We start from the raw sequence: 16,675 nt of genomic DNA on the forward strand, positions 1-16,675 counted from the left end.
CAGCAAACATCTAGTGGCTGCCTGATAAGAATGTGATTCATCTGGCCTTTTTTCTCAAAAGCAACTATTGGCCCCTCTATAATTTGAGGGTCAGTTTGATCCGGTAAGCAGACTTGCCTCTATCCTCACAGTAGTAACGTGCGCTTTTCATCTCTTTCATGATTTGTGTAGGTATCCCTTTACCATCTTTTAACACCTTTTAATGGTGTATCAGAGAAAAAAACTGGTGTCACCACAGGATGACGCTGTGGACACTGAGGTAATTATGTGCCGCGTCCTAAATTGAAACATATATAGGAGGGGTAGAACTGAATGGACTTTATTGGCACTATAACCAGACAGTTAAGTCATAAAAAAATGTATATAAAAAGAAAAGAGAAGGCGCCTGGCCCTTTAAATAAAAGATTGTTGAACCTGCTGCCCTTTTAATTGTAATAAAACAATAAATAGGTATATATCATAGGTAAAAAGGCGCTGGTAATCTTAATATATCACGTGTTATAAAAATTAATAGGTGATTTAAAGTGTAATATATGTGATTAAAAATTGCTACAAATATATATATGATCTACTATTGGTGCAATTAGCAAAGAAAAGTGCATACCAGTGCAATTTCAATTCAGAAGTGTTTGTGCTTCTCAAAGTAAATTAATCCACAAAGGTGTGGATCAGTGAACCAATAAATAGATATATAAAGAATTCCATACAAAAATCACATAAGAATATATAAAAATATAAATATATAAATGTGCTCCAAGTAGTGTTTAAAAGTCCAGACAATAGCATGCAATCAAAATTGTGCTTGGTGGATTCTTATTAATCCCTTCACAGTGCTCCAGGTGCTGGGATGTGACAACCGTCAATTAAGAAGTGCTTGTGCTTCTCAAAGTAAATTAATCCACAAAGGTGTGGATCAGTGAACCAATAAATAAATATATAAAGAATTCCATACAAAAATCACATAAGGATATATAAAAAAATCACATAAGAATATATAAAAAAGTATAAATATATAAATGTGCTCCAAGTAGTGTTTAAAAGTCCAAGCAATAGCATGCAATCAAAATTGTGCTTGGTGAATTCTTATTAATCCATTCACAGTGCTCCAGGTGCTGGGATGTGACAACCGTGGCCTCTTACCAGCTAGCAGCAGGTCACAAGGACCCCCAACGCCTGTGATCCCTTTATTGGGTGGATCAGACCTCTCCTCGATTGCTTGGATCTCTGGCTCCTATATTACTCGAGTTGGACCATGTAGTCCCCCCATACACATAAAGATATAGAAGAACAAATAGCCTCCAATAGTGAAATACTGTTTTATTCTCCAAAAAAACATACACTATAAGGTGACAATTGGCCTCTTACTATTTGTTGTGCCCTCCTGGCACTGGGCAATTCGGCAGTACAAAATCGTTTTTTTTGGGTCTTAGGAAGATATTCTCCGGGAGGCATTCGGAACAGAGGCTGGGATACACATCCACCGCCACAATACAAAGAAGGGGGAAAGGAGATACAGGGTGCTGCAGATCCCCGGAGAATATCTTCCTAAGACCCAAAAAAACGATTTTGTACTGCCGAATTGCCCAGTGCCAGGAGGGCACAACAAATAGTAAGAGGCTAATTGTCACCTTATAGTGTATGTTTTTTTGGAGAATAAAACAGTATTTCACTATTGGAGGCTATTTGTTCTTCTATATCTTTATGTGTATGGGGGGACTACATGGTCCAACTCGAGTAATATAGGAGCCAGAGATCCAAGCAATCGAGGAGAGGTCTGATCCACCCAATAAAGGGATCACAGGCGTTGGGGGTCCTTGTGACCTGCTGCTAGCTGGTAAGAGGCCACGGTTGTCACATCCTAGCACCTGGAGCACTGTGAATGGATTAATAAGAATTCACCAAGCACAATTTTGATTGCATGCTATTGCTTGGACTTTTAAACACTACTTGGAGCACATTTATATATTTATACTTTTTTATATATTCTTATGTGATTTTTTTATAAATCCTTATGTGATTTTTGTATGGAATTCTTTATATATTTATTTATTGGTTCACTGATCCACACCTTTGTGGATTAATTTACTTTGAGAAGCACAAGCACTTCTTAATTGACGGTTGTCACATCCCAGCACCTGGAGCACTGTGAAGGGATTAATAAGAATCCACCAAGCACAATTTTGATTGCATGCTATTGCCTGGACTTTTAAACACTACTTGGAGCACATTTATATATTTATATTTTTATATATTCTTATGTGATTTTTGTATGGAATTCTTTATATATCTATTTATTGGTTCACTGATCCACACCTTTGTGGATTAATTTACTTTGAGAAGCACAAACACTTCTGAATTGAAATTGCACTGGTATGCACTTTTCTTTGCTAATTGCACCAATAGTAGATCATATATATATTTGTAGCAATTTTTAATCACATATATTACACTTTAAATCACCTATTAATTTTTATAACACGTGATATATTAAGATTACCAGCGCCTTTTTACCTATGATATATAAAAAAATTTATATTTTATTTAGAAAAATGTTAAAAAACCATATACATATGTATAACACCACAAGTGCAAAACAAAAAACATCAAAATACAATTAAATCAAAAGCCGAATCTTAAAAACATACATATATACTGATATAGTCGTAAGTATAACCGTAACCTCCGTAACCACCTTATTGGAAAAAAATATATAACATCTGAAAACCTGATACAAAACAGGAATGACAGACAACCCTAAGGCTGTTCCCAATAAACTTATTTGGTGATTAGGACCAAATCCAACGATGGCGGTTTTAGGAGGCTCAGTAATATAGTTCAGTCACAGACCTACTCTATATGTTTTGCGCGATGTGCGCTTCTTCAGGAGTTATGTGAAGACTGTAATAATTCAATATAGCAATATTGATAGCAGAGTGTGAGAAAACACTACTATATATATATATATATATATATATATATATATATACGTTTGGATGCAGGAGCGCAGTCAAACGTATTGGATAGAAGTATCAATGAACAAGACTATGTTCGCTCGGTATGTATTGCTCAGCACAAATAGCTAGGTTGGTATATAACAAAGTGCACAGGAGATCACGGCGCTCCAGCGGGTGTCACGATAGACACAATTTTTTTGTGCTTGGGCAGTTTCTACAGGCTTACCTTGCTCCTTATTGATCACTAGGGGGACCTCCGCCCATAACACTTTGTTATATACCAACCTAGCTATTTGTGCTGAGCAATACATACCGAGCGAACATAGTCTTGTTCATTGATACTTCTATCCAATACGTTTGACTGCGCTCCTGCATCCAAACGTGTATATATATATATATATACGTTTTTTTGTGATCCTCTGAACTACAATAATCAACTTTTTACCTAAGGGACTGAGATTTGATATCCTAAATATCCCCCCACCTCTGCCACCCTTCCCTTTGGGTGTTAGTGGCACTGTTTTGTGGACTTTTGCCCTGTTGCCTGCTCTGTGACCACGGGCATCAATATCTACATAATGAAAAAGTAGTGTTTTCTCACACTCTGCTATCAATATTGCTATATTGAATTATTACAGTCTTCACATAACTCCTGAAGAAGCGCACATCGCGCGAAACATGTAGAGTAGGTCTGTGACTGAACTATATTACTGAGCACCGAGCCTCCTAAAACCGCCATCGTTGGATTTGGTCCTAATCACCAAATAAGTTTATTGGGAACAGCCTTAGGGTTGCCTGTCATTCCTGTTTTGTATCAGGTTTTCAGATGTTATATATTTTTTTCCAATAAGGTGGTTACGGAGGTTACGGTTATACTTACGAATATATCAGTATATATGTATGTTTTTAAGATTCGGCTTTTGATTTAATTGTATTTTGATGTTTTTTGTCTTGCACTTGTGGTGTTATACATATGTATATGGTTTTTTAACATTTTTCTAAATAAAATATTACATTTTTTATGACTTAACTGTCTGGTTATAGTGCCAATAAAGTCCATTCAGTTCTACACCTTTTAATGGTGGACTTTATATGATGTGCTTATAGGACTGTTTTGAATGTACACTTGCCGCAGCACTTTTTTCTGTATTTTATTTAACACTGGCATTCTGTTTAGAGAAGATTGCAGTGTCTACATGCGTATTTTGTAGATATTTTATTACTTTTCTCCATTATGAACCTTGACATATTCATTGTAGCCCCATTTCTCAATTTTGAATCCATGTGGTCCTTTTTCGTTGCTCAATCCAGTTGGTATTGTGGAGCCTGGAGCAAGCTGCCATCTGTTTATTGCCTTTGAACCTGAGGAGAGTAAAACTGTAAGTACTCTGTGTGTAAATAATTGCATTTGTGAATGGTGATATGTAAAATATACATATCTAAGGAAGGTGGTATAATCATTTCCAAAGTAGTAAACTAAAATACTTTCTACATAAAAAACAGACCTTGTGTAAACCCCTTTGCGTAGTAACAATATGCTTAGAACATCGGCATATTGTGGGAACTATGAGTGGCACCGCTCCCACTGGTTGTACATTCCAAATCCATGGCTCTCAGCAGCTCTCAGCGTGGTGTCAATCATATAGGAGTCAAGAGGAAAGAACCATAGTGCAAATCGCTCATAAAAAGTATTTATTTCTATATAATTATTCACTTACATTTCAGTAGTAAAAAAAACAAGCATTTCACAATACAGTCCTCTGCATATACAGCTCCATACATGGGTTCAGTAGCCTGAACCTTTGAGAAAGCCCATTGGGCGCTACGCCTGAGGTGGGCAGTGACGTAATCACGTTGGGACGAAGTGGAGCTGTGTATGCAGAAGATTGTATTGTGAAATGCTCGTTTAGTACTTCTGAATACTAAACACTTTTTACTCGCGATTTTAACTATGGTTCTTTCCTCTTGCCTCCGATATGATTTACACCACGCTGAGAGCTGCTGAGAGCCACGGATTTGGAATGTACAGCCAGTGGGAGATGTGCAACTTATACACTGCAAGGTGCATAATGACCTCCTTTAATTACTGAGGTCCATTAAAGCAGGTGAGAAGACACCCATAGGTGGGGTGAAGGGCACTGTGGTGATCAGAGGCAATTCCTGAAGAGTATCTGGTGTCTGGGACTGCAACCTTTTTTTCAAGAACATCGAATCATTTATTGATGGACTGTTTATATATTTAAAAGAGAAGATGGGCTCACGTTAATTTATTATATATAGATGATTTTTACACCGTTTTCAGATATTTATTCATGCACTATAATTTGAATGCACTTTATTGAAGAAAAGCACTGCCCTTTTTTGGGGCTATATTTATTTATTGCAATTTGTACAGGTGGTTGGATGCATAGTGGTGCTAGCTGCTTCCTATAGTATATAGAGTTGAGTAATAGGTGGTTAATAGGAATAGCGCAGAAAGTTTTTTCACATTTATATATTGTGGGAACTGCAAACTACTTTTAATAAGCCTCTAATTCAATCCTGTATGCCTGTGTGACTTCTAGCCCTTTCTTGTCACAGAATTAATTTCCTCAGGCCCGAAATTCAACAAGTCCAATGCCAAAAGCCTTTACTGGCCAATAAGGCTCTGTCATTGAGCCATAAAACAGCGGGTAGGATAGCTGGGCCTTCTCATGCAGAAGTGAAGGCTCTTGCTTGGTGTGAGAACCCAGCATCTACTAACTACATGTACGGCGATTTGCCTGGGAGCAGCTGCCTGCCGTAGTACATCTGTAGCGGGCGGTCGTAAACTGGTTAATGTATGCAACAGGTTTGCCCTGAAAATGAAGTGTGTGGTGCATTTACCCTAAGTAGCCAATTAGCTTTAACATTTTATCAATATAAAGCTGCAAAAGCAACAAAAAAAGTGATTGAGTGATTGTTATGCATTGCAGCATTCTTCAGGCAGTTATTTTCATTATTAAATAAGGGTAACCATGTTCTATCCAATACCTGCTACAAATGCGACAACAGCAGTATTCCTTGTGATATGTGGACCCTGTATGGCAATGGTCTCTAAATTTATAAAGAAAGGGCCAGTTTACTCTCCTTAAGACTTTAGGGGGTCAGACTGTGCCCAGTGTGAGTAAACAATACCGATTTTTTATTTTAGGGGGAGAAATAGTTGGTGTCAGTGGGAGGAATAGTGCCCTATTTTTGTTGTCAGTGGAAGGAATTATGCTCCATCATTGGTGTCAGTGGAAGAAATAGTGCCCCATTGTTGGTGTCAGTGGAAGGAATTTTGCACAATTGTTGGTGTCATTGGAAGAAATTGTGAGCTATTTTTGGTGTCAGTGGCAGGAATTATGCCACATTGTTGGTGTCAATGGCAGGAATTTTGCCCCATTGTTGGTGTCAGTGGCAGGAATAATGCCTCCACCTTTACCTTTCGTTTTGCATAATTGTACAGGTTGTACATGCTAATACTCTGTACTATAATTGCCTACTCTGATTTTACTGCTCACTGTAAGCTGCAGTATAGCATTTTCAAAGCAAATTGGGAGAACGTAAGCTGGTCATGTACTGTTCAACTTTTGTCTGATTCCTCCAGCCCAACATCCCTTGACTGAAAAACAAAGGAGCCAAGCATAAATTTGTCAGCCGAACAGTGCCGCCATCCAATAACATGCAACCACTGTTAGGATATTTTGACAGCTGGTAAGACTGGCTGGCAAAATACAATAGCTTCAGCAAGAGATTCATCCATCCTGGAGTCTGAAAAGAAAAAAATCAATTTTTCTTTGACCAGCTTTACACCACCTGTTGTAGTTGTTGGCAAGACTTCTGGCTCTCCTTTAGAGTTACCAAAACTATGTAATATGATGACAAAAATAGGCAACTGATTCAATTAATATCAAGTCAGGCAGGATGGTAAATCCTAAGGAGATTGGACAAACGGACCGTGCATGCTTAGCCTTAGGCTGGTATTAAATGGGCAAATGTCATACCAAGAATAACATAACCCCAAATTCCCTTGTACTGCAGAAATGCTAATACCTACTCTATTGTTCTCCCTGACTTTACTTTTTTGTTGTGCTTTACAGTTTTTTGTTTGTGAATATTAAGGCTTGTTACTTCACCCTTGTTAAGCCAGGTAATCACCAGATTGTCACTGGTAGTCAATTCAAATGTACTGCTTGCTGTTAATGGACCGTGTAATAGAACTCTAAAGCTAGCCATACATTTGGCAATTTTATTTTCAATGTGTGTGCAGTTGAAATCTACCAAAACCACATAAGAAGGGTACCTTCCATCAATTTACACACCAGTTTAGATAATTTGGTTACATGAAACCAGGAAATTATTAAAATTTGGAATGGCCAATTGTTATAATTGAACGCTTCAAGCAAAATGGCAAGCCCTGGTCTACAAGCCTATGGGTTCAGGTGTAACATCCTTAGACAGTAACATCCTTATACATAATAGACTTTTAGAACCATGGCTTTTACTATGTGTACAGCACCACTTTGAAATTGTTTGTGACATTTATTGTTTTAGTTCTTTGAAAATCTGGAAGTTCGCACTCAGCAAGCAACGCTGTCTTTAAGTATTAAAGGGCAAGGCCTGGCACCCTCTCTGACATGCTCAGTGGATGGAGTATTAAACGTGGGCTATGTACTAGCTAAAGACAGCACCACAACGTCATTTAAGGTAAAATGCTTCTTCCTGTCTTTTGAAGGAAATTTGCAAAATATTGATGTTACGATGCATTATCCAAGTGCAGACATCTGGTAGCAGAACCATCCAGCAAATATGCTGTTCAGTGGTATGAGCTTTGCTATCCCAGCCAACTTTGCAGCTAATAGAGAATATTAAATAGGGGTAAGTGGAATTGAGATGTAAGGTGTTTTTTAGGTTGTCATAAATTTTAACTAGCTCTTGAGGGTTACATAAGCTCCTGTCTAAATACTGTTCTGTGACAACAACAAAAATGGCCCTTCATTAGCCTCATTATTTTATGCTTTTTTTTTTAACAAAAAATGTAACGCAACAATACACAAAAACAATCCAATACACAAAAAAAAAGGAAAATATGCTGGTTTTCCCTATGGCTGGAGGCCATGAAAATTCAGGTCATTTACTGCAAAAAAAAAAAAAAAAATCTCCCACTAAAAATGTCAGTCTGATGCTTACATGAGGGTCTCTTTCACAGCCTGTGTTCCAAGAGATGGTGCAAGGATTTAGGCTTATGTGCAACTACCTGCCCCTGCTTTGAACCCTTTGCCTGTTCACAGCACATAGTTACATAGTTAGTCAGGTTGAAAAAAGACACAAGTCAATCTGGCTCAACCAATAAAAAACAAAAAACAGTAAAGAAAACCCAACTATACAATCCCAAATACACAATCCTATACCCGCAGTTGATCCAAAGCAAGGCGGAAAAAAAAAAAAACCCAGCAAAGCATGATCCAATTTGCTACAGCAGGGGAAAAAAAACTCCTTCCTGATCCGCCGAGAGGCAATCTGATATTCCCTGGATGAACTCTACCTATAAATATTAGTACCCATTTATTTTATGTACACCTAGGAAAGAATCCAGGCCCTTTTTAAAGCAATCTCTTAGTGAGCTGGCCAGAATCACCTCTGGAAAATGTAAAACATGCATGGTATTTAATTATTTAATCACCATAAAATATACTGTTACACCTTTAACAAAGCTACATCACAGCACACATTCAAATAAAGCATTACAGGTATTTGATTCACTACCAGCCAGAGTTTAATATATATACAGTATAGTATTATCACTATTGGGACTTTCTTAAAAGCAATATTGCTTTTTTTTTTTTAAAAGGTCATGTTTATTGATTATTCCAGTGTAAAGTTCCATTTATACACGGCTTTATCCTAAAGCATCCACTTCCCATGTGAAGCTTGAGTTTTAAAGTGGTATTAAATCAAAAAAATTTTTAATATACAGTATTACAGCTTACCAATTCTTTGATCTGGTAAATGCATGGGTTTTCTTTTCTTATTTTCTTTTCTTTTATTGTCGCCTGGTGTTCCAGCCAGTAAATCTGTTAATTTTCAGTTTCTTTTAGTAGACCAAATTGTACAGCAAAAGTAGCAGTTTTAGAGGATTGAGACAAGCCATTTATCACTAACAGGGGTGCTTACAGTGGTCCGCATTTATTTATTGATGTAAAACCTTTATGCTGGTAGAAACTGTTGCTGTAACTGCTTAACGTGATAACTGGAGTTTGGCTTTAATTTGCTAGTCAAGTCCATCTAAATCTTCTAGTCTAGGGATATGCAAGCTGTGGCCCTCCAGATGTTGCAGAACTACAAGTCCCACAAGGCATAGCAAGACTCTGACAGCCACAAGCATGACACCCAGAGGCAGAGGCATGATAGGACTTGTAGTTTTGCAACAGCTGCAATTTTCATATCCCTGTTCTAGTCTAATGCTGGGTGCACACAAGCTGAAAACAGCTGGTTGGGCAGGAATCAGCCCACTTTCGGCCCATGCGTACAGCTTCCCACGACCAGCTTCTGTCGATTGAGCATGCTGGAAATCCAGGATCCGATCAGTGCTGACAGCCAATGGCTGTGCGAGCATTGATCAGTGTCTTCTGGTGGGGGGCAGTCCCCCTGTCAGAACACAATAGCTCACCGGGGAGATCATCACACTAACATCACTTGTGATAGTATGGAGATCTGTATGTTTTTTTTTTTTTGTTCAGCCCACTGGATTAAACAACAACAAAAAAAGAGAAACGTATAGTGTGTACCTAGCTATACGCTTCCTTTTCCCAAGATTCACAATACAGCTGTTCAAAGGTGTCTCTATTGCTTCTCCAGTGGAATGAAGACACCCAAAGACAGGAAGTGTGTTCTTGGTCAGATCACTAGGTGAAAATAAGGTAAAACAAAGTTAAAAAAAAAAGAAAACAAATGCAGCCAACACATTTACACACCTGCTGACCACTCAAAGTAAATATACTGCGAGTGGCCGGCACGTGCAGGCACAATCACATACCTGTACGCCAGCTGTTTTCTCCAAGTTCAGTGGCACGCATGCTGATTTCAGCCAATAATTTTGGCTGAAGTCAGCTGATCAGCTGTGTCCAATCACACACAGAGCTCTGTGTTTACAAAAACAGAACTCTGAGTACAGGGAACAACGATCTGGCTGTTTCTTCTCCCTGAAAAAACAGCCAGATAGTAAAGTAAAAGCAGCACACATTACACATTGTTAGGCACACAATTAACCCTTGGATTGGCCCTAGATGTTAATTCCTTCTCAGCCAGTGTCATTGGTACAGTGACAGTGTACAATATTAGCTCTGATCACTGTATTAGTGTCACTATTGATGCCAGTTATTCAGTTAGTGTACTTTCCAGCCAGCATCAACTAGTGCTAGATTGCCCGTAACACTATTACAGTCCCACTATAAGTCACCGATCAACGCCATTACCAGTATAGTGTCATGGCTGTGTAAATTCCAGTATATATACCTTAGTTTGTAGACTCTTTAATTTTTGCACAAACCAAGAAAACAAATCCAGCATCTGATCAGCACTGACAGCCAATGGCTGCGAGCACTGCGCAGTGTCTTCTGATGGGGGGAACACAATAGCTCAGCAGGACTAACATTATATGTGTTAGTATGGTGATCTGTACGTTTTTTTTTTTTCTCAGCCTGCTGGATTGAACAAAAAATAAAAAGACTTATAGTGTGTACCTAGTTTTACACTTTTCCCAGATTCACAATGCTGCTGTTCAAATGTGTATCTATTGCTTCTCCAGTAGAGTGAAGACACCCAAAGACAGGAAGCGTGTTAATGGTCAGATCAATTGGTGAAAGTCACAGTCCCATTATAAGTCGCTGACCACCGTCATTACCAGTATAGCGTCAAAGCTGCGTAAATTCCAGTATATATACCATAGTTTGTAGACGTTATAACTTTCACACCAATTAATATACACTTATTGGGATTTTTTTTTTTACCAAAGACAGCAGAATTATGGTCTCAATTTATGAGGAAATTAGAATTATTTTATTAGATATGTTTTATAACAAAGTAGAAAATATTGGGGTTTTTTTTCAGAATTTTCTGTGTCTTTTTTGTTTATATAAAAAAAAAAAAGAAAAAAACCATTTAAAAAAAAAAAGCGATGGTGATTAAATACCACCAAAAGAAAGCTCTATTTGTGTGAAAAAAATAATACAAATGTAATTTGCATACAGTGTTGCATGACTGGGCAATTGGCAGTGCTGAATAGAAAAAAATGTCATAAATGGGGGTAAAACCTTCTGGAGGTCAAGTGGTTAAAGATTGGTAAGCTGCAGTATATTTAATTTTCGTTTGTGGAGGTAATACCACTTTAACAAAGTTTCACCATGATCAGTAAACAGAAAGATTTCTTAATTTTGTTGAAATTACGGATGTGCTTTTTATTGACAGTGTTGTCTTTTTTTACAGTTACATAACACATCAACAATTCAGGCAAAGTATACTATTAAACAGGGGAGTCTGTCTGTAACTCGGTATGAGGAGCTTCAGAAACTTCCAAGTTTTATTCAATCAGACAAATCCGCACCCAACTTTGTCGGTAAACATATTTATGATCTTCACAGGAGAATCCAGCTGTTTACACTGTATTATACATGTGCTGTCCATTGGACATAGTTAATAAGACCAAGCAAATTGTGCAGCATGTAGCACTGCATTACATTAGGACCTCTTTCTTGCACATGAACGTAAAAAACAAGTTTTTTACTGTTCTGAACACAAGTGTAACACAAGAGCTCTGATGAAGGGGGAACACCCTGAAACGCGTAAGCGGTTTTTTGGAGGTCTACATCCTTCCACGGCCTGCGGCAGCTGAGGATGCCCAGTGGAGACCCCTGGTGGTCCCTCATTGCTTATTGCCCGTGTTTCATAATCGTTTTGTGAGTATAATGTGTATACATGTCTATTACAATAAATTGTTTTAAAGATAATGCGCTAGGCTGGTGCGCCCTCTGTCCATTTCTCTTTTCCGGTATCTTCTTTGGGTTACCACGACCCGTTGACAGTGGCAACACAGCCTGAATTTACTACAATTTGACCTGAATCGCATTTTCCGGATACCAGCCGCAAGGCCACCCCTTAAGCAGAGGAGTCATTTGCTCTTTGTACATTGTTGAATCACCCTAACAGGGGCACAGACTGCAATAAAAACTGAGAGGGGTTCTAATCCCTCTCCACTCAAAAACTAAAATTTCCCTTGATGTTGGTATTTTCTGGGTTGGGCCAAACACAAAAAAGGGCTTTAGTTTTTACTGCAGGTATTCTATTATTGTGCTGCTGCAGCCTACACTGTATAAGACTGACGCCAATATTGCTTTTCCTTTAAGATCCCCTTCAGACCTTCATTGACCCCATGTGCATTATCGTGCACTATTTAGTCTGTTGACTAAAGGCAGCCCATTCATTTTAAGTGCACTGCCAACACAAGACAACAGACCAGTAACCAGACCTGCAGCATTTTTTCTTATTGCTGTGTGCCATAACACATACCATGTGGCTTGTGGTGCATTGCAGAGCAGTCTTTTTGGCATGTACTGTACTTGTGCATTGAAGTGGAATGCTAAATAGCACTGCAATGTACTGCACAAAGTGCCTTGTGTTACCATGCTTTGTAATCTAAAGGGGCCCCCAAAAAATGAGCACATTAACAAGCATCTAGCAATGTAATTGTAAAAAATTAAGTATAGCCATCATTATTCTTTTCTTTGTCAATATTTTCTAGTTTGTATAATATAGAACATTTAGATTATTTTCTTACTCGTACTCATTTACTCTTGGTGTGCTAACAATTACTCTCCCAAAACTCTCAAAGGACCTCAGAATTACAATGGACAAAGTGTTTTCAGCGTTTCGCCTGTAGAGGGCACTATCCAGCCTAACAAAACTGAAGAGATCACTGTTTCTTTCTCTCCGGATCATGAGAGTGTGCATTTCTCTGACATCCTCATGGTGGAGCTCTTCGGCAAGGTAAGGATAAAAGTACAAATGATAGATGTTAGATTTTGGTAGAAATAGATCTAGGCCAATTCAGTTCTTAGTAGAATGGCATAGATATAACAGCAACAAACTGCAGATATGTACACAATATATACTCTGTTGCAACTAGATACAGTATATCAGAGATGTCCTAGTTTTCTTACCTAGCTTGTCATCATATATTATTATCTGGAGCTGCTCCTGTTATTGTACCCACGTGAAAATGATACATAAATGCGTAATTTGACTGCCTCTGACCCAGTTGCTGGTAAACCAACTATACAGTTAGAACCTACTTTTAAAGAGTTTGTTTCTGACCCAGCTTCCCTAGCCAGTGCGTCTGTACAAATAACCCTGCCAGCACGGGGTCACTTAGAAGGCTGTATATACACTACTTACCTTTCTGGCTGCCTGTCCTTTGAAAAGCCGCTGCTTCACTGCTCACCCTCCTCTACAATTATTCGACTGGTCAAAGGAGTTGAAAACCTTTTTCCCCTGCAGCCCGGTGTGGTTTCTCCTATTGGGTCCTGTAGTAAAAGTACAAACCACCAAGATGTGTGTAAATACATGCAGAGGATAATAAGCAATGAAACTGTGGCTTTTCAAGAAACGGACAACCAGAATGTTACCTATGCAGTGTTTGTTTTACAGGTATGCTGCATATTTAAGTGACCCTGTGGAAAAAAAAATATACTAAAGTAAGATGCTACTTAAAGCCTAACTCTTTCTAATGAAATATTTTCCTCCTCCCTCCCTCCAGTGGGAAGGGGGGGGGGGGTATTTTAAGCACTGCTCACCCTCTCCATGCTCTAGTACTGTGATCCATGTCCTAAACAGGCAAACCACTCAGGTGAGGTTGGAGATCCGCAATCCAGGTAGCACTCCAGACAAAAAGATAGTGACCGCACTCCTATGTATATCAAAGCATTGAAGTATTTATTCATCACCACGAACATCAAACAAGACTAGCACATCACAGGACAGGTATATTTGTTGACGCATTTTACGACACAGATGATCGCTTACTCATAACCATACCAATTATGGTTATGAGTAAGCGATCATCTGTGTCGTTAAACGCGTCAACCAATATACCTGTCCTGTGATGTGCTAGTCTTGTTTGATGTTCATGGTGATGAATAAATACTTCAATGTTTGATATACATCGGAGTGCGGTCACAATCTTTTTGTTTGGAGTGATCCATGTCCTCCTCTGTCACTGGTCACCGCACCTCTTCTGGGTTATAAAACCACTTGCTGTGTGCCCAGGCTGCTAATAACTCACCCTCTCATCTCACAGTAGAATGTTACATATCTAGTAATGGGGGGGACCACCTTGCAGATTGGAGAAGAAAATAGTCCCTGCTCATCTGGAGGAAATCTGGGTTTAAGGTATGCATGCTGGAAACTTTTTTAAGTGACCTTGTTAGCGCAGGCTCACTTGTAAAGAATAATATACCTGTACTTAAAAAAGGCTTCTCTGCCTACCTTTCTTGTGGTCTATTTTTTTTCAAACTTCTCCTTTCATGCTCACCAGCTGCTTCAGGTATTCCAAACTTTAAGGTGTACCGACTACCTTCTCCCCAAACTGCACATTACAGTTCCCCCCTCCGCCCCGTATGTCACTACAGAATGTACACACCGGTGGGAGGAACCATTGAATGTGCTGGGGGAAACACATCTGGCTGACTGAATACTTGCAGTGTTCAGCGAGCAGTGAAGAGGCAGTGTTTCAACAAACAGATCCATTGGGTACATACAGTGCCTTGCGAAAGTATTCGGCCCCCTTGAACTTTGCGACCTTTTGCCACATTTCAGGCTTCAAACATTAAGATATAAAACTGTAATTTTTTTTGAGGAATCAACAACAAGTGGGACACAATCATGAAGTGGAACGAAATTTATTGGATATTTCAAACTTTTTTAACAAATAAAAAACTGAAATAATGGGCGTGCAAAATTATTCAGCCCTCTTAAGTTAATACTTTGTAGCGCCACCTTTTGCTGCGATTACAGCTGTAAGTCGCTTGGGGTATGTCTCTATCAGTTTTGCACATCGAGAGACTGAAATTTTTGCCCATTCCTCCTTGCAAAACAGCTCGAGCTCAGTGAGGTTGGATGGAGAGCATTTGTGAACAGCAGTTTTCAGTTCTTTCCACAGATTCTCGATTGGATTCAGGTCTGGAGTTTGACTTGGCCATTCTAACACCTGGATATTTTTATTTGTGAACCATTCCATTGTAGATTTTGCTTTATGTTTTGGATCATTGTCTTGTTGGAAGACAAATCTCCGTCCCAGTCTCAGGTCTTTTGCAGAGTACATCAGATTTTCTTCCAGAATGGTCCTGTATTTGGCTCCATCCATCTTCCCATCAATTTTAACCATCTTCCCTGTCCCTGCTGAAGAAAAGCAAGCCCAAACCATGATGCTGCCACCACCATGTTTGACAGTGGGGATGCTGTGTTCACGGTGATGAGCTGTGTTGCTTTTACGCCAAACATAACGTTTTGCATTGTTGCCAAAAAGTTTGGTTTTGGTTTCATCTAACCAGAGCACCTTCTTCCACATGTTTGGTGTGTCTCCCAGGTGGCTTGTGGCAAACTTTAAACAACACTTTTTATGGATATCTTTAAGAAATGGCTTTCTTCTTGTCACTCTTCCATAAAGGCCCGATTTGTGCAGTATACGACTGATTGTTGTCCTATGGACAGAGTCTCCCACCTCAGCTGTAGATCTTTGCAGTTCATCCAGAGTGATCATGGGCCTCTTGGCTGCATCTCTGATCAGTCTTCTCCTTGTATGAGCTGGAAGTTTAGAGGGACGGCCAGGTCTTCGTAGATTTGCAGTGGTCTGATACTCCTTCCATTTCAATATTATCGCTTGCACAGTGCTCCTTGGGATGTTTAAAGCTTGGGAAATCTTTTTGTATCCAAATCGGGCTTTTAACTTCTCCACAACAGTATCTCGGACCTGCCTGGTGTGTTCCTTGTTCTTCATGCTCTCTGCACTTTAAACGGACCTCTGAGACTATCACAGTGCAGGTGCATTTATACGGAGACTTGATTACACACAGGTGGATTCTATTTATCATCATTAGTCATTTAGGTCAACATTGGATCATTCAGAGATCCTCACTGAACTTCTGGAGAGAGTTTGCTGCACTGAAAGTAAAGGGGCAGAATAATTTTGCACGCCCAATTTTTCAGTTGTTTATTTTTTTAAAAAGTTTGAAACATCCAATAAATTTAGTTCCACTTCATGATTCTGTCCGACTTGTTGTTGATTCTTTACAAAAAATTACAGTTTTATATCTTTATGTTTGAAGCCTGAAATGTGGCAAAAGGTCTCAAAGTTCAAGGGGGCCGAATACTTTCGCAAGGCACTGTATATAGCCTTGTTTATTACAGGTATGTAATTCTTAATAAGTGTCCCTGTGCTAAATGTATTTGTTTAATGTATGGGGCTGGGCAGAATGCAGGAAGGGGACACTTTGGGGGTTTTCTAAAATGCTGGAGTTGCGCACCACAAAGTACCTATTTTCTTGAAGTAACTAGTCTCACAACTGTGCAGAAGTCCTAAAGTCGGCCACAGATGATTTGAATCTCGGCCAGTTCAGCAAGAACCAGCTGAGATTTGAACCATGTATTGGCAGGCTGAATGTACCTAA

General features: G+C 39.0%; 1 protein-coding gene across 1 annotated transcript in view; it reads left to right on the top strand.

Annotated features, from left to right (window-relative positions):
* Positions 1–16,675, top strand: part of CFAP74 (cilia and flagella associated protein 74) — a 385,998-nt gene that overhangs the window by 318,528 nt on the left and 50,795 nt on the right. The window contains exons 32-35 of the mRNA XM_082274200.1: positions 4,214–4,333; positions 7,512–7,664; positions 11,442–11,571; positions 12,844–12,998. Coding sequence (XP_082130326.1) covers positions 4,214–4,333; positions 7,512–7,664; positions 11,442–11,571; positions 12,844–12,998 — 558 coding nt within the window. The remainder of the gene's footprint in view (positions 1–4,213; positions 4,334–7,511; positions 7,665–11,441; positions 11,572–12,843; positions 12,999–16,675) is intronic.

The sequence above is a fragment of the Pelophylax lessonae genome (assembly GCF_965119305.1).
Source record: "Pelophylax lessonae genome assembly, chromosome: 12".
NCBI classification, from domain to species: Eukaryota; Metazoa; Chordata; class Amphibia; order Anura; family Ranidae; genus Pelophylax; species Pelophylax lessonae.